The sequence below is a fragment of the Narcine bancroftii genome, chromosome 4, assembly GCF_036971445.1.
Source record: "Narcine bancroftii isolate sNarBan1 chromosome 4, sNarBan1.hap1, whole genome shotgun sequence".
NCBI lineage: Eukaryota > Metazoa > Chordata > Chondrichthyes > Torpediniformes > Narcinidae > Narcine > Narcine bancroftii.
In genome coordinates, this window is record NC_091472.1 from 9,115,746 (window position 1) to 9,140,827 (window position 25,082).

At 45.3% G+C, this 25,082-nt stretch overlaps 1 protein-coding gene across 1 annotated transcript in view; it reads left to right on the top strand.

The window, feature by feature from the left end:
* arfgef3 (ARFGEF family member 3) overlaps positions 1-25,082 on the top strand; it is a 197,729-nt gene that overhangs the window by 18,011 nt on the left and 154,636 nt on the right. Inside the window, exons 9-21 of the mRNA XM_069936112.1 lie at positions 3,009-3,030; positions 3,546-3,617; positions 4,286-4,405; positions 4,619-4,795; positions 7,339-7,436; positions 9,004-9,207; positions 9,530-9,750; positions 10,155-10,484; positions 11,058-11,178; positions 18,858-18,939; positions 19,561-19,692; positions 21,285-21,353; positions 22,913-23,035. Of these exons, the coding sequence (XP_069792213.1) occupies positions 3,009-3,030; positions 3,546-3,617; positions 4,286-4,405; positions 4,619-4,795; positions 7,339-7,436; positions 9,004-9,207; positions 9,530-9,750; positions 10,155-10,484; positions 11,058-11,178; positions 18,858-18,939; positions 19,561-19,692; positions 21,285-21,353; positions 22,913-23,035 (1,771 nt within the window). The remainder of the gene's footprint in view (positions 1-3,008; positions 3,031-3,545; positions 3,618-4,285; positions 4,406-4,618; positions 4,796-7,338; positions 7,437-9,003; positions 9,208-9,529; positions 9,751-10,154; positions 10,485-11,057; positions 11,179-18,857; positions 18,940-19,560; positions 19,693-21,284; positions 21,354-22,912; positions 23,036-25,082) is intronic.

Sequence of the window (25,082 nt, forward strand, 5' to 3'; positions counted from 1 at the left end):
TTTGAATCAAAATTCAGGTTGAAATCCCCTCCTATTAATATGTTCCCTTGCGTATTTGCTACCTTCAAAAAGATATCTTGCATAAACTTTTGATCTTCTTCGTTAGGTGAATATACATTGAGTAGATTCCAAAACTCCGAATATATCTGATATTTTATCATTACATATCTCCCTGCTGGATCTATTATTTCCTCTTCTATTTTAAATGGCACATTTTTACTAATTAATATAGCCACTCCTCTTGCTTTTGAATTATACGAAGCTGCTGTTACATGTCCTACCCAATCTCTCTTTAATTTCTTGTGTTCCAATTCAGTTAAGTGTGTTTCTTGCACAAATGCTATATCAATTTTTTCTTTTTTCAGTAAATTTAGCAGTTTCTTCCTTTTAATTTGGTTATGTATTCCATTAATATTTAAAGTCATATAGTTTAACGTAGCTATTTTATACTTTGTTTATCTTCCCTTTCCGTTTCTCCTTCGTTACCTTTCCTTCTTATCCATTTCTGTTTTCTTGTTTTAAACCCTTTATAAGACAACATTCCTAAAACATCAAACATTTTCCTTATTCTCCTATTTAAAACTTCTTTAGCCCCAATCTCCCCTTCCCCTCCTGAGTTGTCCTTTATCCCTTGTCGGACAACCACATCTCCCCTCTCCATTTGGGTTTGCGAATTCACTCGCAAGAGTCAGCTGATTTTGCAGTGACCGCAACTCCTCCCCACCCAGCCCCACCCAGAAAAGATTTCACTTTTCATATGTAACAAAGGTCACTCTTTTAGTTCCCTCCTTATTCCCTCTATTCCATTTCCTTCCCTTATTAATTCTTGTCTATACTATCTATATTTTCCTCTAAATACGGATACATTCACGTATGCACATTATACATATACACACTTATACCTCTTTACCCACATACATATAAATCGTGGTCATTTTTACTCTCATTACACGTCTTCATCCCTCAGTCTATTTTATAATTGTTCTGCAAATTTTCGTGCTTCTTCTGGATCCGCGAATAGTCTGTTTTGTTGTCCTGGAATAAATATTTTCAATACCGCTGGATGCTTTAATATAAATTTATACCCTTTCTTCCATAAAATCGCCTTTGCTGTATTGAACTCCTTTCTCTTCTTTAGGAGTTCAAAACTTATATTTGGATAAATGAAAATTTTTTGCCCTTTATACTCCAGTGGCTTGTTGCCCTCTCTTACCTTTTCCATTGTTTTCTCCAGTACCTTTTCTCTTGTAGTATATCTTAGGAATTTTACTAAAATAGATCTTGGTTTTTGTTGTGGTTGTGGTTTAAAGGCCAATGCTCTATGTGCCCTTTCTATTTCCATTTCTTGCTGTAGTTCTGGACATCCTAGGATCCTAGGGATCCAATCTTTTATAAACTCTCTCATATTCTTGCCTTCTTCATCTTCCTTAAGGCCCACTCTTTATGTTATTTCTTCTGTTATAATTTTCCATTATATCTATTTTCTGAGCTAACAGTTCTTGTGTCTCTTTAGTTTTTTTTATTAGATTCCTCCAATTTCTTTTTTAAGTCTTCTACCTCCATTTCTGCTGCTACTGCCCGCTCTTCCATCTTGAACATTTTCTTTCCCATTTCTGTTAAGGTCATATCTATTTTATTCATTTTCTCTTCTGTGTTGTTTATTCTTCTTCTTAAATCATTAAATTCCTGTGTTTGCGATTCTTTAAATGACTCCATGTATCCTTTAATAAGAGCAAGTATATCCTTTACCTTGCCTTTCTTTTCTTCTTCTATTTCACTGTACTCTTCCTCTTCCTCTTCTTCTTCCTCTGGGTTGACCATCTGTTGTTTCTTTGGTGTCCTTTCCTCCTCTTCTTTCTTGTTTCCATTGTCTTCTGTGGTCTCTTCTTGCTGCAGGTGTTCTGCAGCTGTCGTTGCCGGCTGTGGAGATCGACTCCCCAGCTGGTCACCCCTCCCGTCGGTGTGTTTTTTTTTCATGCGCGGTTGCGCATTTTTACTCGGCTCAGCGAGCCATTTTTGTAGTCCAATTTCTACCGACCTGAGGGAGCGGGTTTCTCTCTCCACTGCGGGCCTCTTCGAACAGGTAAGGCCTTCTCCTTCTTCCTCTGTTGTCTTCTCTTCCTCTCTTCTTACCGTTGCTTTCGATTTTTATTTTTTTGTCGCCATCTTCTTTCCACCTTTATACTCACTTTTCTTTAACTTTTATTTCTGTGCCTTTGTGTTTTCCTTTGTTTTTTCCGACTTTTCTGGAGAGGGCTGGAGTTCACCGATCGGCCACTACTCCATCACGTGACTCCCCCTAACTATGGATACATTATTGAGTACCACAATAATTGGGCCTCAGCTATTTATAATCTACATGGATGATCTGGTACCAGATATACTGCGGTGATCAAGGAAAAGTGGGGGGGGGGATCTCATTGGGTCAGGCAGCATCCCCGGAAAGAAATAGCCAGTCAACGGTTTGATAAAGAGCCCCAACCCAAAACGGTTAGAGCAGTGGCGGCACGGTTAGTTTGTTGGTTAATGCAATGCTATTATAGTGCCAGCAACCAGGGTTAGAATCCACCTGTCTGTAAGGAGTTTATACGTTCTCCCCGAGTCTGTGTGGGATTCCTCTGGGTGGTCCGGTTTCCTCCCACACATCAAAGACACATGGAGGTGGTGGGGTAATTGGTCACGTGGGTATATTTGAGCCGAACGGGCTCGTGGGCCGGAAGTTCTCATTACTCTAAATTAAAATTTAATCTCCTCTTTGTTCACTCAAGATTTCAGCACCTGCTGCTTTCTCTCTTACCAAATACTGTATACTATCACTAGTTTTGTTTGCATGAGATAGAAAGATAGATAGATAGAAAATTACAGCACAGTATAGGCCCTTTGGCCCAGAATGTTGTGTCAACCCATATATATCTACCAAAAAAAACCGAAACCCTTCTTATCTTATAACTCTCTCTTTCATCCATGTGCCTGTCTAAGAGTCTCTTAAATTCCCCCTAATGTTCCAGCCTCCACCACCATGCATTCCAGGTACCCACAACTCTCTGAAAAATTTACCCTAAAACTTTCCTTGACTTTGTACAGATGTCCTCTAATTTTTTGCTACTCTCACCCTGGGGGGAAAGGCGGTGGCTGTCCACCCTATCTGTGCCTCTCATAATCCTGTAGACTGCTATTAATTCCCCTCCCATCTTTCCTCGCTGCAAAGGGAAAAGCCCTATCTCTGCTTGCTTTCGGTTAGTGGGTTGAAGGGGGTTGATGTATGAAGAAAGGTTGACCAGGTTAGATCTGGTCTTATGGTAGATCAGAAGAATGAAAGGTGAGGTGTTGGAAACATTCAGATTCTGTGGTTGCCAGGGTGAATGCTGGGTGAATATTCAGGTGAACACACCTGAGTGGGGGTATGCTCATTGGTTAGTGTGGACTGTGGACAGTGCCCACTGGTTGCTGTGGACCATGGAGGGTTTCCATTGGTTGGTGTGGACCATGGACGAGTGCCCATTGGTTGGTGTGGACCATGGACAGGTGCCCATTGGTTGGTGTAGTCCGTGGTGGGTGCCCTCTGGTTGGTGTGGACCATGGGCGGTTACCTACAGGTTTCTATGTCATATGACTTGGTGAGCTGAAGGTGATGACAGGGCAGACAGGTGATTGGGGAAGATGGGTGTGGTCTCTGTACCTGGCCTAGAGGTGGGTAGGGAGGGGGATGCAAAGGTGTTGGGCATCTGTCACAGTGGTTCCCGAGAAACGGAAGTCTCACGGAGATGTGGCGTGGAACTAATGAAGCACCATTACTGCTGTGTTCAAGGGAAAAAGGGCTGGAAAGATGCCAGAATTGCCACGAGAATGGCTGAACATCTGCCTTGGGGGAGGGTCATTCTGGAGGGGAGAATGGAATATGGCCCACTGGATCCTCAGCTGAGAGGAAAAGGCAGGGTCACGGTCGAAGGTTCTGTCTGAGGGCATTATTATGGGGAAGCTGCTTTGATTGGCAGCTGTCACAGTTTGTGCCTTTAAGAACATGGAACACGACAGCACAGTACAGGCCCTTCAGCCCACGATGTTGTGCCGACCTACATAGATCTACCAAAACAAGTGGTCCTGAGAGAGGGAGAGGAGGGACAAGTGTTTGGGGAGGGGCTGGGTAGGGAGATGGGGCCACTACAAGTAGAGCTGAGCAGATTGGGACGACGAGATTAAAAAGAAGCTGTCTGCAGGAGCGGCAGGAGTGACTCATTCCTGTTGCTGATTCAGTAACATAAAGCCCTGTTCCCATGGAAACCAGGTATCACCAAGATGTCCACTTAAAGCCTTCCCTTGTGTCAACTGGAAAGACCAGCGAATGATTCACGTCCCACGTCATCACTGCAAATATTGCGTTGATTTAGCTGAAGTGTACAAAGTTGTGAGAGGCCTAGGCTGGGTGAACTCACAGATTTAATCGTCTCGCAGAGATCTATGCCTAAGGGGGGGCAGAGGTTTAATTAGTTTCTGGGTGGATGAGAGGGAAGTGAAGGGAAAATCATCTCTCTCAGTGAATGTCCAGTGCTCTGCACCCATCCAGGTGATTTAGTAGCATGCGGAGGTCTCTGCTTATAAATTTTAAATTTAAATGTAGACACACAGCATAGTAATTTCGGCCCCCGATTCCATGCCGCCCAATTACACCCAATCGACTGTCAACCCCTGGATCATCTTTGAACAGTGGGAGAACGTGCAAACTCCTGACAGACAGCGCCGGATTCGAACCCCGGTACTGGTCGCTGTAACAGCGTGGCGTGCTAACTGTGCCGCTGTAAGAGCTGTATCCTACAGGACAACAGACTGAGTTATGAAAAATGTCCTGGAACGGACAGAGTGGGCCGATTAACCCTTTGTACTTTAAACTTCTTTGATTCCGTGTGGAAAAACGGAGGGATCTTGGAGTGCATAGATCTCTCAAGGTTGAAATGCAGGATAGTTAAGAATGGGATGCTGGGCTTCATTAATTGTGGGATTGAGTTCAGGAATCATGAGGTAATGTTGCAGCTCCATGAATCTGTGTTGAGACCACACTTGGAATATCGTGTTCAGTTCTGGTCACCTCATTACAGGAAGGATGTGGAAACTATGGAGTGGGTGCAGAGATTTACCAAGATATTGTCTGGTTTGGAGAATATGTCTTATGAGGCAAGGTTAACAAAGTTGGACCTTTTCTCTTTGGACAGAAGAAGGATGAAAGGTGATTTATATAGGTCTATAAGATTATACCCCCATTTCCACTGGGACCCTGTCCAGGAATTAACTGGGAATTTACTGGGACAGGGTCCAGTGGGAAAGGAACACTGTCTGAATGCTGGCGTCAAATGACGTCATTTCACATCAGGGATTAAGTGCCTTGATCCCTACTCATCTCCCCGGTGTTTGCTGACGCCGACATGCTGATAAAACCAGTGGAAAAGGGACAGCAGGAAGTCGCCCATTTCCAGTTGAAGGTGGAACACTCCGACGCCCCGGGGATGAGTTGTGTTCAGTGGAAAAGCAAGGAGTGTCCCAGTTAAAGGTGGCCCAGTGGAAATGGCACAAAGGATTTCCTATCCCAGGACACTGCATGGCCAATCAACTGGGATGCCAGTGGAAAAGAGGCTTATGAAAGGCATAGATAAGGTTGGTAGCCAGCTCCTTTTTCCAAGGGCGGGAACAACTGCTACCACTCCACCGTCAAACTCCTCGAAAACTAACACAATCAGGGATTTATTTAAGGACTCTGACCTGTACACTTTAATGATTTTTTAAAAATTCTCTGTGCATTGCACAGTAGGTTTACATTTGTTATATGTTTACTGTTCTTTGTACTGTGTACAGTTTTTTTAAATTAGTGGTTATTCTGCCTGGCCTGTAGAAAAAAGAATCTCAGGGTTATATGTGATGTTGTGTATGTCCTCTGACAATCAATTGAAAATCTGAAAATCTGAGTGGCAAACACTAGAGGACATCTATACAAAGTGAGGGGAGGAAAGTTTAAGGAAGAGATTATAACCATCTAACCATTTACGGAGCGGAAACAGGCCATGTTGGCCTTTCGAGTCCACACCGGTTCACTGATTTTGTGCGCCCTCTTCAGGCATTGGTGATTTTAAGTGTAATGTATCTTTGAGAATTTTAACATCTATCCATAGGTTCTCTGTACTTTGGATGTGAAATCTCATATTAAAATATTCAAAAACATTGGCTGTGTGGGAGAAGCCAGTGAGTGGCCATGGGCAATGGGTGAGTTCTTTTTCACAGAGAGTGGTGGGACCCTGGAATGCCTTGCCAGGGGGTGGTGGTGGAGGCTGGTATAATGAGGGCATTTGAGAGTCTCTTAGACAGGTCCATGGATGCAAGAAAAATAGAGAGTTATTAGATCAGGAGGGTTTTGGTTTTTTTTTGGTAGGTATGTATGGGTCAGCATGACATCGTGGGCTGAAGGGCCTGTATCGTGCTGTGATGTTCTGTTCTACAATACTCAGAATATGTATAAACACAGTTTCATCCAAGCAAAGGACATAAATAGACAAAAGTTTATTTTATTATCCTGATGACATTGCACTTGTATTCAGTTCATCAAAAAGCCAATGTCAGAAAGATTGTCAGGGAGGAGGAGAGAGATAGGGAGGGGAGAGAGGGGTGGGGGGGAGAGAGAGACAGGGAGGAGAGAGAGAGACGGGGAGGGGAGGGAGAGGGAGGAGAGAGAGGGGGAGGAGAGAGGGGGGAGAGAGAGACGGGGAGGAGCGAGAGAGACGGGGAGGAGCGAGAGAGACGGGGAGGGGAGGGAGAGGGAGGAGAGAGAGGGGGGAAAGAGAGACAGGGAGGAGAGAGAGATGGGGAGGGGAGAGAGGGGGAGAGAGAGACGGGGAGGAGCGAGAGAGACAGGGAGGGGAGGGAGAGGGGAGGGAGAGGGGGGGAGAGAGGGGGGGAGAGAGAGGGAGGAGAGAGAGAGAGATGGGGAGGGGAGAGAGGGGCGGAGAGAGGGGGAGAGAGAGAGATGGAGAGGAGCGAGAGAGATGGGGAGGGGAGGGAGAGGGAGGAGAGAGAGGGGAGGAGAGAGAGACAGGGAGAGAGAGAGAGAGAGAGAGAGAGAGAAATCACTTCCCCGTTGTAAAGGAATCATACATGGAGTTTGAGGAAATGCACAGATATAGTCACATTATTTGCTGCAGTCACTCAGGTACATAAAATACACAAACAAATAATAAACGTAAATTATATTAATGCATTGGAGAAACCTCTGATCCAGTGAACATTGGGGGATCAGAGGTGGAGAGGGCAATTAAGTTCTTTGGATTCACTATCTCAGAGATTCTTTCCTGGATCCAGCACACAAATGGAGTCATGAAGATAACACATCAGCACCTACTTCCTCAGGAGTTTGCGGAGGTTTGGTATGACACCAGAAACCCCGGCAAGTTTCTGTGGTGGGAAGTGAGCAGACTGGCTGCATCATGGTCTGGTATGGGGACACCCATTACCCCTGAGTGAAAAGCCCTGCAAAAAATAGTGGACCCAGCCCAGGACATCACCCCCCCCTCCCCCCCGCCCCACTCCCACCATCAAGAACATTTACAAGGAACACTGCTTTCAAAGAGCAGCAGCAATCATCAGGGATCCACACCACCCAGCACATCCTCTGTTCTCGGTGCTGCCATCAGGAAAGAGGTGTCGGTGCCACAAGACTCGCACCAGCAGGTTCAGGAACAGCTGCCACCCCTCCACCATCAGACTCCTCAACAACAAACTCAGTCAGGGACCCATGTTAGGACTCTTACCTGTGCACTTCAATGATTTATTTTCTCTCATTGCAGTCAGTTTATTTACATTTCTTAATTTTTTTACATGTACATCGAGGCAGCTTTTTTTATTTTTGTACGGCCAATAATTGCTAATTCTGCCTCACCTGCAGGAAAAAGAATCTTAGAGTGTACGTGATGTCATACATACATACGTACAGCATGGTAACAGGGCATTTCAGCCCATCAATCTGTGCCACCCAATTTACACCCCATTAACCTACACCCCCAGTACATTTCAAATGGTGGGAGGAAACTGGAGCCCCCAGGGAAAACCCACGCAGACATGCGGAGAACGCACAAACTCCTTACAGAGAGCGCAGGATTTGAACCCCCGGTCGGTCCCGATCACTGGCGCAGTAAAGGCGCTGCACTAACCTCTACGCCGACCGTGCCCCGCTCGTGCATGCACTCTGACAATAAATCCGAAATCAAAAGATGAAGGTAAAAATGCTCCCATGGAGGTTTTGCCGAGGGGGGGCTTCCAGAAGGTAGACCCTGCCATATTGGTGATATATTTGTGTTAGGATGTTGTTAGGATCAGTGTCTCTGGCCAGTTCCCCCGACTCGTTCGACCTTTGGTAATGTTAACATCCTCATCCTTGTTTTCGATCTCTCTGTAGCTTCACTCCTCCCACTCCATGTGATATGTACAGACTCTCCCTCCCTCAGGATCTCTTCCTCATTATCCCTACATTTATGGTTCCACCACTCCGTTGTGCCTTCATCTGTCCCCGAAACCTCACTGCCTTTATTTCTCTCCCCAAGGGAATCTTTAAAACTTATGACGTACTCCTTCAGTTGGTTTCGCTAAGGTTCTTGTGAGGTAGATAGTGAGGTTCATCACAGGGATGTTTACAATAATTCTATGGTTATTCTTGTTTTTGCCCACCCTTACTGTCTGCCTCAGTATCCTCCTGGATACCCCCCTCACGGCCCATCACGGATGTGATGTCACTTTCGCAAATCACCGAATGACCCATCAGAACAAAGCCTCTCTTGGCGTCTACTCGGCTTGGAGCTTCATCCGTTCTCTATACTGAGTATGACCTTCACTTGGAAGTGTCTTAATAAAGGGTCCTGACCCTTTCCCTCCATGGAAGCTGCCTGACCTCACTTCATTCTTTGCTCATAGATTCCAACATATGCAGTTCTTGAGTTTGTCAAAGACTTAATTCCTTGCTCTCAACGCTAGCAAAACCCAGGAACTGATAGTGGACTTCAGGAAGAGGAAACCAGGAGAACACAAACCAGTCCTCCTCAAAGGTTCAGTAGTCAACATCTCTGAAGATCTATCCTGGGATCATCATGTTGAGTTTGAGGAGACTGGGATATCACCAAATACTCTTGCAAATCTCTACAGGTGTACTGTGGAGAGCATTTTGACTGGTTGCATCTGGTACGGAGGTGCCAATGCAATGGATAGGAAAAGGCTACAGAGAGTTGTGAACCTGGCCAGTGCCATCATGGACAATGAACCACAGAAACTACCTCCCTTTTTTTCTCTTCTATTGCACATACTGGCACCTTTGTCCAACAAGCCCGTGCCATCCAATTTCACCCAATTGACCTACAATCCCATTACATTTTGAACAGTGGGAGGAAACCGGAACCTGCAGGGAAAACCCACACAGACATGGGGAGAATGTATAAACTCCTTACAACCGGCGCTGGATTCGAACCCCCTGGTGCTGGGGCTCTAACCGAGGCTGCCCCAATAGTGTTTTTACAGAAATGAGTGCCGCTCCGTCTCAGAGGAGGAGCGATCGGGAGCAAAGGCATCCACAAAGGCAATTTCCAGGCTTAGGATTCAGTTCCTGGAAGCACGACTCCCAGCAGTGGGGATCGGGGGCAGTGGGCTTCACAAATAGAGCAGGTTTGAGGAATGGGAAGATGGAAGGAGAGGAGGAGGAGAATACAAATTCTAAATTTGAGATCCAGAGTGGGTGTGTTAGCAGAGGGCTCGTGATTTAATATCTCTGTTCAAGTTCAAGCTAGTTTATTACAATCTGTACATATACAAACCGACAAAAGTGTTTTATTTGAACCACAGAGCAGACACACACACACAAAATACACAGCACGTCATAATCACATAAATACTAACAATATAATTTAAAATAAACATGCACAAAAATTTGGGGATGATTTACTTGACTATACAATAGTCTTCCTCAATCTCGTGGCCTATGGGAAGAGGCTATTTCCCAGTCTGGTGGTACTAATTTTGATACTCCTGTTCCTCCTACCTGATGGGTTAAAGATACTGTGTGCTCCAATAGAAAGGGTCCTCAATAATTTTTTGAGCCTTATTTAAGCCATGCTCTTGGTGAATGTCTTCAATAGGGAAAGGGAAAACCCCAGTGATGTTCTCCGCCACTTTGATGATACTCTGTATTGACCTCCGTTCCAATGCTTCGCATGCTATGATACAGCCAGACAGGGCACTCTCCTGCACACTGGTAGTGGTTCGAAGTGGCTGGAGCCTCTCTCCCCCAATCCCACCCTGGACAGTAGCAGAGCCTGATGCAAAAAAAATGGCAGTATTGGAGCTGATGCAGGAGTGGAGACACAACACTTCCCCATGGGGACAAACGTCCAGACCGACTGTCATCGGCTCTGTGCAGGCTTTAAACGGCCTGTTAAAGGAACCGGTGGTGATAAAATCCTGTGACCGTGGGCTCTGAGACCAAGATGGCAGCGTCTATGCTCAGCAGAAGCCACGAGGCAGACTCCGGGGAAGCAGAGGACAGGCGCAGGGCATCAGAAATTGGGGAGACCACCCACCATTTGAGAAGAAGCAGAGGAGACGACCCAAAGGACGGTGACCACAGGGGCCAGACCAGCGAGGGACTGAAGGACACATGCAGGCTGTGGGCTACTGGACTCGCATCATGCTGTAGGACTGTTGGGGATTTGCTCGAGACAGGCTGAAAGGGTTACCGGGTATTGGACCCAGGACTTGAGAGGATGCCAATGGCGCTGAAGGCTTCCTGATCGTGTTGGAGGTTTGGATCTGGAGCACGGGTTGCTGATGGTTTGAACTGAAGGCTGTGGAGGCTGCCAGAGCGCTGGAGGCAAATCCATGGACACTCAATGACTCTGAGAGGAGTCTCTTTTGCTTCTCTTTCTCTGACTGTCAGGGGAGCCGGACAATTTCTGCTGATAGTGAATCTTTCCCTTACTGTGTAGACTAAAGGAAATTTTGTGTAATATCACATTTTTCTGTGTTATTGCATGACAATAAAGAAATCTTGAATGTGGTGGATTGTCCTTCTGCTTGGAAGAAAGTTGACCCCTTGTTCCTTGTTTTTTCAGAGACATTAGAATCGGAAAATGGTGCACCCAGTCTGCCGACTTATCAATTGAGGTACGTGCTTTAGTTTTATATAATTCTGAGGAAGGCCCTTCTGCTCTTTGTATGCATGCTGGTAATGCTGTTGAACAATCATATAGTCTTGGAAATTATTTACCGATCCTCCTTGCTCTAGAAAACCCTGATTATTTCTGCTTCGTCTTTGCAAGGAGCGAGTTCCAGATCCGCAGGACTCGCTGCTTTGAAAAGATTCTTCTCACTTTCCCTGCTTATAGAAACACAGAACACCACAGTACAGAAGCAGGCCCTTTGGCTCATCTAATCTGTGCCTGGCTATTTATTTTGCCAACTCCCATTGACCTGCACCTGGAATACAACCCGCCATCCCCTTTCCATCCGTGTACCTGTCCATTCTTTCCTTAAATGTCGCAATTGACCCACCTTAACCACCTCCGCTCCACACTCTCACCACCCTCTGAATGAAGAGGATCCCCTCAAACCTTTCACCTTTCACCCTTAACCTTACGTTCTCCAGTTTTTGTCTCACCCAACCTCAGTGGGAAAAAACCTACTTGTAGTTATCTATACCCCTTATAATTTTGTATACCTTCGAGATATTAAAAATTATACATTTTTATAAATCTATCAATCTTATTTAAAGCTGATTCTGGCCACTTAATCCTGTGCCGCCCAATTACACCGAAATATACTGACCCCACATGTTTTGGAGGAAACCGGAGCACCCGGGTAAAACCTATGCAGACACAGATAGAATGTATTGTTACTGGCCCAGAGGACCCCAAAACCCAGCAACTATAGAAATTCTCCAAAGGAAATGTTTACTGAAACAAAAGTTGCTTTTAATTTTCTTTAAACTTAAAAACAGGATCAAACTTTAATTTATTACTATTTAACTTAATCTAACCCCCTTTCTAATTCTAAGCACACGTGTGTGTAATGTGTGTATAAGTTCAGAAAAGTTCTCTGGTTCACAGTCCAATCTGACTTCTCACTCCTCCCGGTTCACCAGTATCAGGCAATTCTTAGACTGCACAGAATTCAACCTTTATGAATTTTCATCAAGCTCTGGTGCTTAAAATTAAGTGGTTACCATTCAGGAAGGTTCTTGATGGTTTCAGAGAGAGATTTGTTACTTGTTGGACACTCATAAACTGATTCCCTTCGATCAGTCACTTCAGTGTCTTGCCGAAGAAACTTGTCCCATCATGGGTTTTCCAAATGATAGCCTCTTCTTGCAGGTCACCACAGACTTCCTCTTGTGTCCCTTATATCAAGAGAAACACTCCAGCCAGCCATTTCCTCTTGTCAGGACTACAAGGGTTTTCAACAGGCTGAACTCAGAACTCACAACCCATCTTCAAAACGGGGTTTTCAACAAGCCCGCCAGCTTGTCACGTTGCAGCCTACAAAAGCTACTGTAGAACTGATCTCTCTCTCTCTCTCTCTCTCTCTCTCTCTCTCTCTCTCTCTCTCTCTCTCTCTCTCTCTCTCTCCCCCCCCCCCCCCAAAGAATTATGTTTTTTTCCTCTCTCTGTTTGAAAACCCACATGACCCTCTTCAAACAGCAACCTGCAACCAGACAGATTGCTGGCACCGGAAGAACTTTCTGAGCCTGGATATCTATTGCCTCACAGGAAATAGTCCATTTATTCCACACCTGCTTGTGAAGTCTGCATAGGTATTCTTCAAAGTTTCTGTAAAGTCACTGAGGACATGAAGTCTCTGCTTATGAATAGGTCTTGCATTTCAAATGAAATGTCTTTTGTGAAATGTTAATGTCTGTTTGTGAAGTGACCTACATTAAACCCCCACAATCTATCTCTTTTAAAGACATTTTTAAATAATATAAAATGTAATATACTCTGTGACAGTACAGACTCCTTACAGATCTCCCCTCGTTCTCCAACTCTCCAAGGAGGAAAGCCTTAACCTTTCCCTAGAACTCAGCTCCACTAGACCCAGCAGCATTCCTGTAACTTTTCTCTGCACTCTTTCAATCTTTCCCATACACAGGTGACCAAACTACTCACCATACTTACCTTCTGACCCTGACTTTGACACTGTTCCCACAGTTGGGAACAGTCTTGATTTCCCTGTTCTAATCTAGTCTCTTACAATTGATTGCTTCAGTTGGTGATAATATAGATTTTGCTGTGGAATGATCCCGCTTTATTATCCCTGTCTTTCCATCTACCCTCCCCCCCCCCTCCGGATGCTACCCTTCACCTTCGCACTGGGGACAATTTACAGTGGCCAATTAATCCACCAACCTGCATGACTGGAATATGAAAGGAAACTGGAGTGCCCAGGGGAAACTCGCACGGTCATGGCGATCGTGCATACGCCACACAGACGGCACTCTAGTCCACATCATAACTGAAACAATCATATCACAATTCAAAACCCATTTAAACAATATTCTTTCCGAATGTTTAACATTCTTTTACATGGATCACAAACATCTGCAGATTCTGTGATTATTGTGAAAACACAGAAATGTTGGAGGAACTCAGCCGGTTTTGCAGCCTCTACAGGAGGTAAAGATAGATTACCGACGTTTCGGGCCTGAGCCCTTCTGCAAGGTAGAAGTAAAAAGTGGGCAGGTGCCCAAATTAAAAGAAAGGGCAGAGGGAGAAGTACAGACTAACAGACAAAAGGTGAATCTTGGACATGGATAGGACAGGAAAGGAAAGGTGAGAGATGAACGTTAAGGGGGTGGGGGGGGAGAAGTTGTTCCTGTGAATGCAGAGCTGGTGGAAAGGAGACAGAGGGAAAAAGAAAGAGCGAGAGAGGCATAACTAGAGAAAGAGAAAAGTAGAGATAGACGGGGAGGAAGGGGCTGACAGAAACCAGAGAAATCGATGTTAATGCCATCTAGTTGGAGGGTGGTGTCAATCCAACCATGGGCACCTTTTGTCTGTTGGTCGGTACCCCTCCCCCCTGCCCTTTCTTTCCTTGTCCCTAGCCTTTTAATTCAGGCGCCTGCCTGCTTTCTACTCATACCTTGAACTAGGGCTGAGCCCTGAACTGTCAATTATATATTTTTACCTCTTATGGACGCTCCATGATCTGCTGAGTTCATACAGCATTTCTCTATTTTCAAGACACTTCTTTGAAGAGTTGAAGAGTTTTCTAAGCTGCCATGTTCATTATCAAAAGCACATTGATATTTTAATTTAATTTAGTGACAGCATGGTAACAGGTCCTTTGTGCCCGCGCCGCCCAATTACACTCATGTGGCCAATTAACCTACTAACTCCATACGACTTTGGAATATGGGAGGAAGTCAGAGCACCCGGAGGAAAGCCACGCAGACACAGGGAGAGTGTTCAAACTCCTTACCTCAGACCTCTCAAACAAATTATAATAAACCCTTGTCATCCGGAATACCAGCAACCTCAGCAATCGGCAAAAATCAAGGAAAATAAATTTTAAAAATAAATGTTCTCTAGAGTAACACATAAACCTTTGGTGAAGTTGGGAGCAAATATTCAACCAGCGGAGGGCCTTGGTCGGGCTTTGCTCGTGTTGTTATGAGCCCAGAGGACCCATAAACCCAGCAGCAATAGATATTCACCAAGACAAATGGTTACTTAAACAAAAGTTGCTTTTAATTATCTTTAAACATGAAAATAGTATCACACTTTAACTTTACAAACCTAACTTAACCTCCTAATTCTAAGCGCACGTGTATGTAATGTGTGTGTAGTTCAGAAAAGTTCTTTGGTTCACAGTCCATTCTCACTTCTCATTCCTCCAAGTTCACTGGTTGCAGGCAATTCTTATACTGTGCACAGAATTTAACATTTATAAAGTTCTCCAGGCTTTGGTGCTTGAAATGTAAATGAAAGATTCTTGTTGATTTTCAGAGAGAGGTGTGTTGTTCAAGGACATCAACAACTGATGTACTTCCATCAGTCACCTCAGTGTCTTGCTGAAGAAACTTGCCCCGTCAGGGTTCTCCAGATGATAACTTCTGTCTTTCAGGTCACCACAGAGTTCCTTTCTGTTTCCCTTATTCCAAGTGAAACATTAGACAGCCAGTCCTCTCCTCTTGTATGAACCACAAGGGCTTTGACCAGGCTGTCTTCTAAAAGGCTTCCCACAAGTTTATCAGCTTGTCTTCAGATTGAAGAGACTGCCATCCGTGCGGTACTGGATGTAAACAGCGTCTTCATTGTTGAGATCTTTCATGGCTTGTTTCAGCATCATGCTGAAGAAGATTGAAAAGAGGGTTGGTGCGAGAACACAGCCTTGCTTCACGCCATTGTTAATGGAGAAGGGTTCAGAGAGCTCATTGCTGTATCTGACCCGACCTTGTTGGTTTTCATGCAGTTGGATAACCATGTTTTTTTTTTTTTTTTAAATTTTTTTATTTTTCACACCATAAATCACAATAGTCATGATATACACTTTTTCTTTTCCACACATTTACAGTGACTTTTTCTCCCTCCCCCCCTCCCTCCTCCCAAGCCACCCCCCCACCCCCCCCCTCTCATCCATTTTAGGTATACAATCTAGGTTGCATTAATTCAGTCAGACAATGTTGTCATTCATCAAAAATACACCAGAAATTCTACTGAGTCCATTCTTTTCTTTTCTTCTCCTTCCATCAACTTAGGTAATGTTTGTTCCCGGTAGGTTTTCGCTATTGTATTTAATGTAAGGCTCCCATACTTGTTCGAATATTTCAATATTATTTCTTAAACTATATGTTATTTTTTCTAATGGAATACATTTATTCATTTCTATATACCATTGTTGTATTTTCAAATTATCTTCCAATTTCCAGGTTGACATAATACATTTTTTTGCTACGGCTAGGGCTATCTTGACAAATCTTTTTTGTGCATCTTCCAAGTCAATTCCAAATTCTTTATTTTTTATGTTACTTAGGAGAAAGATCTCTGGATTCTTTGGTATATTGTTTTCTGTTATTTTATTTAATATCTGATTGAGATCATCCCAAAATTTTTCTACTCTCTCACATGTCCAGATTGCATGAATTGTTGTTCCCCTTTCTTTTTTACATCGAAAACATCTATCAGATACTGTTGGGTCCCATTTATTTAACTTTTGCGGTGTAATGTATAGTCTGTGTAACCATTTATATTGTATCATACGCAGCCTCGTATTTATTGTATTTCTCATCGTTCCAGAACATAATTTCTCCCATGTTTCCTTTTTTATCTTTATATTTAAATCTTGTTCCCATTTTTGTTTAGTTTTACCATTTGTTTCCTCATTCTCCTTTTCTTGCAGTTTGATATACATATTTGTTCAGTTGGATAACCATGTTGAGGAACTTTGGGGGGGACATCCGAGGCGCTCTAGTATTTGCCAAAGCCCTTTCCTACTCACGGTGTCGAAGGCTTTGGTGAGGTCAACAAAGGTGATGTAGAGCCCTTTGTTTTGTTCTCTGCACTTTTCTTGGAGCTGTCTGAGGGCAAAGACCATGTCAGTAGTTCCTCTGTTTGCGCAAAAGCCGCACTGTGATTCTTGGAGAACATTTTCGGCGACACTAGGTATTATTCTATTTAGGAGAATCCTAGCGAAGATTTTGCTTGCAATGGAGAGCAGCGTGATTCCCCTGTAGTTTGAGCAGTCTGATTTCTCGCCTTTGTTTTTGTACACCCTTTTTCAGCAGAGGGACAGCCTGAAGACGACCTGGATGCATCCCTGATCCAAACAATGGCACCTCCTGGACTACGTCCTGGTGCGAGAAAGAGACAAACGAGATGTGCTCCACACCAGGGTCATGCCCAGCGCGGAATGCCACACTGACCACCGGCTGGTTCGCTGCAAGCTCAACCTTCACTTCAAGCCAAAGTCCAGGAACAATAAAGCCCCCAGAAAGAGGTTCAATGTTGGAAACTTGCAGTCAGACAAAGTGAGAGGAAACTTCCAGGCAAACCTCAAAGCAAAGCTCGAGGATGCAATCCGCCTCACGGACTCGTCCCCTGAAACCCTCTGGGATCAGCTGAAAACGGCCATACTGCAATCCACTGAAGAGGTACTGGGCTTCTCCTCCAGGAAAAACAAGGACTCGTTCAACGAAAACAATCAGGAAATCCAGGAGCTGCTGGCAAAGAAGCGAGCTGCCCACCAGGCTCACCTTGCAAAGCCGTCCTGGCCAGAGAAGAAACGAGCCTTCCGTCGCGCATGCAGCCATCTTCAGCGCAAACTCCGGGAGATCCAAAATGAGTGGTGGACTAGCCTCGCCAAACGAACCCAGCTCAGCGCGGACATTGACGACTTCAGGGGTTTTTACAAGGCTATAAAGGCTGTGTACGGCCCCTCACCCCGTCCAAAGCCCGCTGCACAGCTCAGACGGCAAAGTCCTCCTCAGCGACAAGATCTCCATCCTCAACCGATGGTCAGAACACTTTCAATCTCTTTTCAGTGCCAACCGCTCAGTCCAAGATTCCGCCCTGCTCCAGCTCCTTCAACAGCCCCTAAGGCTAGAGCTGGATGAGGTCCTTACCCGGGAAGAGACATATAAGGCAATTGAACAACTGAAAAGTGGCAAAGCAGCAGGTATGGATGGAATCCCCCCAGAGGTCTGGAAGGCTGGCAGCAAAACTCTGCATGCCAAACTGCATGAGTTTTTCAAGGTCTGCTGGGACCAAGGAAAGCTGCCTCAGGACCTTCGTGATGCCATCATTTCCATGTACCATTGCTGTATTCTCAGGCTCTCTTCTGATTTCCAAGTTGACATTATACATTTTTTTGCTACAGCTAAGGCCATCATAGTTTGAGGCCTAATTCTTTATTTCTTATATTACTTAGAAGAAAGATCTCTGGATTTTTTGGTAATGTTGCTTTTTGTGATTTTATTTAATACCTGGTTTAGATCTTCCCAAAACTTTTCCACTTTCTCACATGCCCAGATTGCATGTATTGTTGTTCCCGTTTCCTTCTTACAGTGAAAACATTTATCTGATAAAGTAAAATTCTTGAAGATTTATATTTTCATGCAAATGAAGTTTGTTTAGTCTAAGTACAGTATGGTATTTTTGTCTTTTAAACTGTTTAATCTTAATGGAGGTGTATTAGTTAGGCCTTGTAAGAGTGAGTCTCAAGCTAATGGAAAACTTACTTATCCAACATCTACCAATCCCTATAGATGCTGGATACCAGGGGTTTTGCTGTATTTAGAATCTACTGCAGGAAAAGCCTGAATGTTTTCATCAATCATTACTGTGTAACTCCATTCATTTAAAGAGGATTACGAACTTGGATTGGTAATTGTTAATTTTTTGATTAACTTTGTTTGACTAATTCTTGTATTTATATTAAAAATACATTTTACTAAATATTCAAATAAGTTTGAAAATTTTTAAAGTCCCTCTCTGATCATCAAGTATTTTTTTTTAAATTGGCGAGCCAACAGGCGTCAGGGTGTTCCTGGGGCAGGGTGTCAAGACGCACAGACTGAGGGAATGTTGATGATCCAAGGCTGCCTCAAGCACAGGAGAGCCATAGCAGGGAACAAAGGGGGCAAGGGATGGGCTTGATCCTGGGGAGGAGGCATCCCTGACCTGTTCCATTATGGGTTTGCAGGATTTTGCTGTATAGTTTGGCTGTCATTCTGCCCAATGCTTGCAATGGTATTTGTGACTGGCATCTAAGCACGTTGTATTGTCTTTTCTAATAGAATTACCGGATTACTGGAAGGCTTTGACTGATTCTCCCTTGTGTCTTCCCATCAGGGAGTGTTGCCTGGTTCCTCTGAAACTCGCTCTGGAATCGAAGAATGCCAAACTCGCTCAGCATGCTTTAGCAGGGATGCAGGTTTGTATCGGAACTTCAGCTCAGCTAAATACTCCAGATGCTGGAAATCTGAGGGCAGGCGGCGAGGAGCTAGGAGAGAGTCTGTGGCCAGCACGTGGGATATCGAGGATCTGTGGTTGGGGTGCTTTGATCTCGGATGGGTGGGCATTTGGGGTGTCGGGAACTCTGGTGAGTGGATATCTGGGATGAGGATCCGCGGTCGGGTGTCGGGAGCTTGGATGAGTACATTTCATCTATAATTTGCATCCCCACTTCCAGAACATAACCCAGAGACACAAGTCGAGTTATGGCTGTATTTAGAGTCAAGGTTTGGCTCACCAAAATCAAAGATAAACCTGCTAAGTGTGGGAGGGGGAGGGCGGGAGAGAAGAACAGGACAGCAAGTGGAGAAACAGACACTTGGTTGACAGCAGCACAGAGGATGGAAACTGGGAAGCCAGGCCCATGTCAGAAAAATTGATCCAAAGCCCACAAGGTTGTGGTTGGGTGGTTCAGCGCTCGGTGCATGGAGGAAGGAGTGGGGGGTGGGGTGGGGGGGCTGGTTGAGGTGGAGAAGGCACAGGCAGCTTCAGGATTGGAGAGGTAACTTACTTGCCTGTTTCCCCCCCCCCCCCCGATCAGAAGCTGCTGATGGACGAGAGGCTGGCGGCGGCGGAGAAGGAATTGGAGGAGAGGCAACTGCTGAATCAGATGCTGGATTCCATGAAGGTTACGCCGTCTCTGAATGAGGACCTGCAGGTGGAAGTGATGAAGGTGATTACTAATACGTAGGGGGAGCCACCGCACCGATTCGGGGATGCTCAGGGATGGGACCTAAGGTTGCAGGGAAAACATTTGATCTTCCTTTGGGAATTAACAGTGGGAACTGAGCTCAAAGGGCAGCGCTGTTCACGGAACGTTGTTACGGTGTCAGCGACCCTAGTTGGAATCTGGCACAGTCTGTAAGGAGCTTGTAGTTTCTCCCCAGGTCTGTGTGGGTTTACAAGATACAAGATCAGAAGTAGGCCAGTCGGCCCATTGGATCTGCTCTGCCGTTTAATCATGAGCTAATCCTTATCACTCAGCCCCACTCCCTGGCCTTCTCCCCATAACCCTTGGTGCCCTGACTAATCAAATACCTGTCAATTTCTGTCTTAAATGCACCCAATGATCTCACTTCCACTGCTGCACGTGGCAACAAGTTCCACAGACTCATGATCCTCGGGCTAAAGACTCCTCCTCCAGGATTCCTCTGGTTGGTCCGGTCTCCTCCCACGTTCCAACTACAAACAGGGCCGGCAGGGTTAATTGGGTGCAATTGGGCCTCAAAGTCTGAAATCAACTTCTACTGCTCTGTAAATAAAATTAAAAATTTCAATTAAAAAGCTCCAGGCTGATGTCTTAGAAGGGGTTGGGTGCTGCGGCAGACGATGCGTCTTCAGTGAACATAAAATATCTTGGTTGGTGGAGGGCTGTGGATGGTCCGTTAGTGAGTCTGGCCAAAGGAAATCGAGGGAGACTGAGACAGATGAAGCAGATGGGGTAGGAGATTGGCCATAACGTTGATGGATGATGGAACAGGCTCGATGGGCCTGATGACCTTTCCCTGTGTGTTACATAGGAAACTGGAGCAGGAGTCGGCCATCTGGCCATGGATTCAGCTCCACTCACCTACCTGTTCCCCTTCATTACCCAAGTATGAAAAAAAATCTATTTAATTACATTTAATGAAGCAGCATCTACTGCTTCCATAGACAGAGAATTCCACAGATTCACTGCTCACTGGGAAAACAGTTCCTCCTCATCTCCTTCCTAAATCTACTCCCCTGAACCTTGAGGTTATTTCTCCTGGTTCTGCAGGTGCTCCCCTACTTACGACGGTGATGGTTGGAATCCGTACTTTCAATTTCAAATCCCGATCTGTTCCTGCACTTGCGATATTTTAGTGCAATGCTTTAAACATTCTTCAAGCCCAGTGTGCTTTCAGCTGTGTACACTAATGGTTTTTCTCAGTGTGGACTAAAGGTATTCAAAATGTAATTATGAAAAGCGGTAGGTGCGGTATTCTTTTTTGATTTTTTCTTTGCCAGAACGTAACCCCATCGTAAGTTGAGGAGCACCTGCTACTTTCAACTAGCAGAGGAAACAACTCCTGACTATATCTGTCATTCTTCTACATTCCAGCGAGTATCAGAGGAAGTTACTACCTCAGTGTCCCAGCCAATATGCCCTCCTCCACTGAGATAAGAAAAACTGGTCATCGCTGCGTTCCTGTTCAGGGGAGCCTGCTGCAGGCTAATTACCATAGTGCGGATGCTCTTTTAATTGCCATAGCGTGGACGTTCTTGTTTCCTCTCTTTCACCAGGTCCTGCTTTGCATCACCTATTCTTCAACATTTGAAATAAATGGTAGTGCCATTCTAAAGATCGCTGAGGTAACGTCATATCGTTGGTGTGCTTGTTCACATTTGTGTGCCTTCATGCATGAGTGTGCCTGCCTGTATGGTCATGTGTCTGTGCATGAGTCTATCGGCCTCTATTGTCTATTGCCTGTGCATGTGTGTACCATCTCTGTGTGGATAAACAGATACACAGAGGTCTATGTATGAGGGTTCCGTCTCTGTGTGGTCATACATGTCTGGGGGTCTATGCATGTGTGTACCATCTCTATGGATATACAGATACATGTCTGTGGTCTATGTATGAGGGTTCCATCTCTGTGTGGTCATACATGTCATACATGTCTGGGGGTCTATGCATGCGTGTACCATCTCTGTGTGGACCTTCAGGTACATATCTGTGGTCTATGTATGAGAGTTTCGTCTCTGTGTGGTCATACATGTCTGGGGTCTATGCATGCATGTACCATCTCTGTGTGGATATACAGATACATGTCTGTGGTCTATGTATGAGGGTTCCATCTCTGTGTGGTCATACATGTCTGGGGGTCTATGCATGCGTGTACCATCTCTGTGTGGTAATACACATCTGTTGTCTTTGCATATGTGTACCATCTCTGTGTGGACATACAGGTACATGTCTGTGGTCTATGTATGAGGGTTCCATCTCTGTGTGGTCAAACATGTCTGGGGTCTATGCATGCATGTAACATCTCTGTGTGGATATACAGATACATGTCTGTGGTCTATGTATGAGGGTTCCATCTCTGTGTGGTCATACATGTCTGGGGGTCTATGCATGCGTGTACCATCTCTGTGTGGTAATACACATCTGTTGTCTTTGCATATGTGTACCATCTCTGTGTGGACATACAGGTACATGTCTGTGGTCTATGTATGAGGGTTCCATCTCTGTGTGGTCAAACATGTCTGGGGTCTATGCATGCATGTACCATCTCTGTGTGGATATACAGATACATGTCTGTGGTCTATGTATGAGGGTTCCATCTCTGTGTGGTCATACATGTCTGGGGGTCTATGCATGCGTGTACCATCTCTGTGTGGTAATACACATCTGTTGTCTTTGCATATGTGTACCATCTCTGTGTGGACATACAGCTACATATCTGTGGTCTATGTATGAGGGTTCCGTCTCTGTGTGGTCATACATGTCTGTGTGTAAGTGAGCAGGAATGTGTTGCAGTTATGAAAGTGATGCATCAATACGTTTTTTTAAAAATTTACTTCTTCTCCATGTTAACCTGTGGAATGTTGTTCATGGTGGAGAGAATGTGTCCTGACAGAAATCACCTCCATCACTCATACTGACAGGAGCCCATCCACTGGTTGTTTCTCTCCCCACAGCTGCTTTGGGGCTGAATGTTAAGCTTGCCTGCATTGTAAAAGTGGCCACACTGTTCAAACACTGATTAGACTCTTGCACACAGGCTGCTGGGACACACACACACACACACACACACACACACACACACACACACACACACACACACACACACACACACACACACACACACACACTGTGAGGTCTGTCCCAGCTTGATACTCATAGCCCCCTCTCTCCTGTCGCCATCCAGGTTTGCATCGAGACGTACGTCGCCAGCTGTCACCAGCGTAGTATCAACACCGCTGTGCGGGCAACCCTCAGCCAGATGTTCAGTGACCTGGCTCAGCAGCTGCGTCTCAAGCAGGAGAGCGAGGTGGGTGGGTGGGGGAAGGGGTTTTCACCAACCGCGGGAGGTGCCCCTGCAATCTCTGGCTCACCCACGACTGTCTGGGAGCAATGAGGGAGCCTCATCCACCCTCTCCCAGCCCAGGGAGAGCCAGACCCCGCCCCCCCCCACCCCCCCCCCCCCCCCACCCCCCCCCCACCACACAAGGTGCTCCAGGTACAGCTGTGCACAGAGCAAACTGCAGGCAGCACAGCTAGATGCCATACACAAACAGTGAGGAAGGATGTCTTAGCCTACAGCACGATTTGGATCTGATTGGATAGGTGGGCAGAGAGTAGGCAGATGGCATTTAATCGTAGGATGTGCAAGGTTATCTGTTCTGGGAAGTAAATTAGAGGTAGGATGTATAGAATAAATGGTAGGGCACTGTGAGGAACTTTGATGAGCTGAGAGACCTCGGGATCCAAGCCAAGAGTTTCCTAGAAGTAGCCAACACAAGTCGATGGAGTGGGGAAGCAGGCATGGAAACACTTGCCTTTATAGGTTAGCCATTGAATGTAAGAGTTAAATGTGAAAGTCTGTAGGCACCTGTGATTGTAGTAAAAACACAGAAATACTAGAGGAGCTCAGCCGGTCTTGTAGTGTCCACAGGAGGTAAAGATATATCACCGATGTTTCGGGCCTGAGCCCTTTAACATATGAGCAAAAAGCAGGCAGGCATCTTGAGTTAAAGACTGAGGAGAGAAAGGGGGAAAATGGGAGTGGGGGGAGAGTCCAGGCCAATAAAAAGTATTAATTGAATGATAAGGTGAGAAATAATTTTGGCTCTGAAAAAAAGAGAAAGGGAATGGGATGGAGGGGAGGGGCTGAGGGAGAGAGAGAGATGTGGAAAAAAGGTGGGGTGAAGATTGGGATGGATGGTTTCTCATGGAAACCAGAGAAGTCAACGTTAATGCCATCCAGTACGAGAGTGCTTAGATGGAGTATGAGGTGTTGTTCCTCCAATTTGTGGGTGGCCTCAGTCTGGTAGTGCACAAGACCAATGACAGCAAGGGAATGGGGTGGGGAATTGAAATAGATGGCCACTGGGAGATCCATGCTAATGCGTCAGACAGAGCCGAGGTGCTCAACGAAGCAATCTCTCAGTCTGCACCCAATCTCTCTGATGTAGAGGAGGCCACAATGGGAGCATTGAATGTAAGATCCTCATGCAGGGTCTTGACTCCAAAGATTGTGCCTGCAGTTTATTTTTTGGCTCCAAATTCCAGCGTTTGCAGTCTCTTGGGCATTTCTAGACAATACAAGAGTTGGGACGTTACAGCACATTAATTGGGCTACACTTGATGGATTGTGCGTAGTTCTGGTCACCACATTGTAGGAAGAGTGTGATTGCACTGGGGAGAGTGCGGAGGAGCTGTTGCCTGGAGTGGAGGAGGATAGATATGGAAACTGTGCCGTCGTGTCCTTTGGTAGAAGGAATAAAAGGGCAGACTATTATTTGGATGGGGAGAGAATTCATAATTCTTAGGTGCAAATGGACCTGGGAGACATGGTGCAGGATCCCCGAAAGTTTAACCTTCAGGTTGAGTTGGTGGTGAAGAAGACAAATGCAATGTTGACATTCCTATCTAGAAGGATAGGATATCAGAGCAGGGATGTTGAGGCGTTAAAAGGCACTGGTGAGGACTTGGAGTATGGCATTCAGTTTTAGGCTTCTAATGTAAGAAAGGATATGCTGGCATTGGAGAGGGTGCAGAGGAGATTCACTAGAATAATACTTAAATTGAAGGGATCAGCATATGAGGGGCGTTTGACAACTCTTGGACTGTACTCCTTGGAGTTCAGAAGAATGATGGGGGACTTCATAGAAGCATTTCGAATGTTGAGAGGTCTGGCAGAATAGATGTCGCAAGGTTATTTCCCATGGAAGGGGAGTCAAGGTCAAGAGGGCACATCTACAGGATTGAATGGCACCCATTTAAAACCGAGATGGGGAGAAATTTCTTCAGCCAGTGAGTGGTGAAGCTCTGAAATTTGCTACCACAGGCAGCTGTGGCGGTCAGGTCGTTGGATG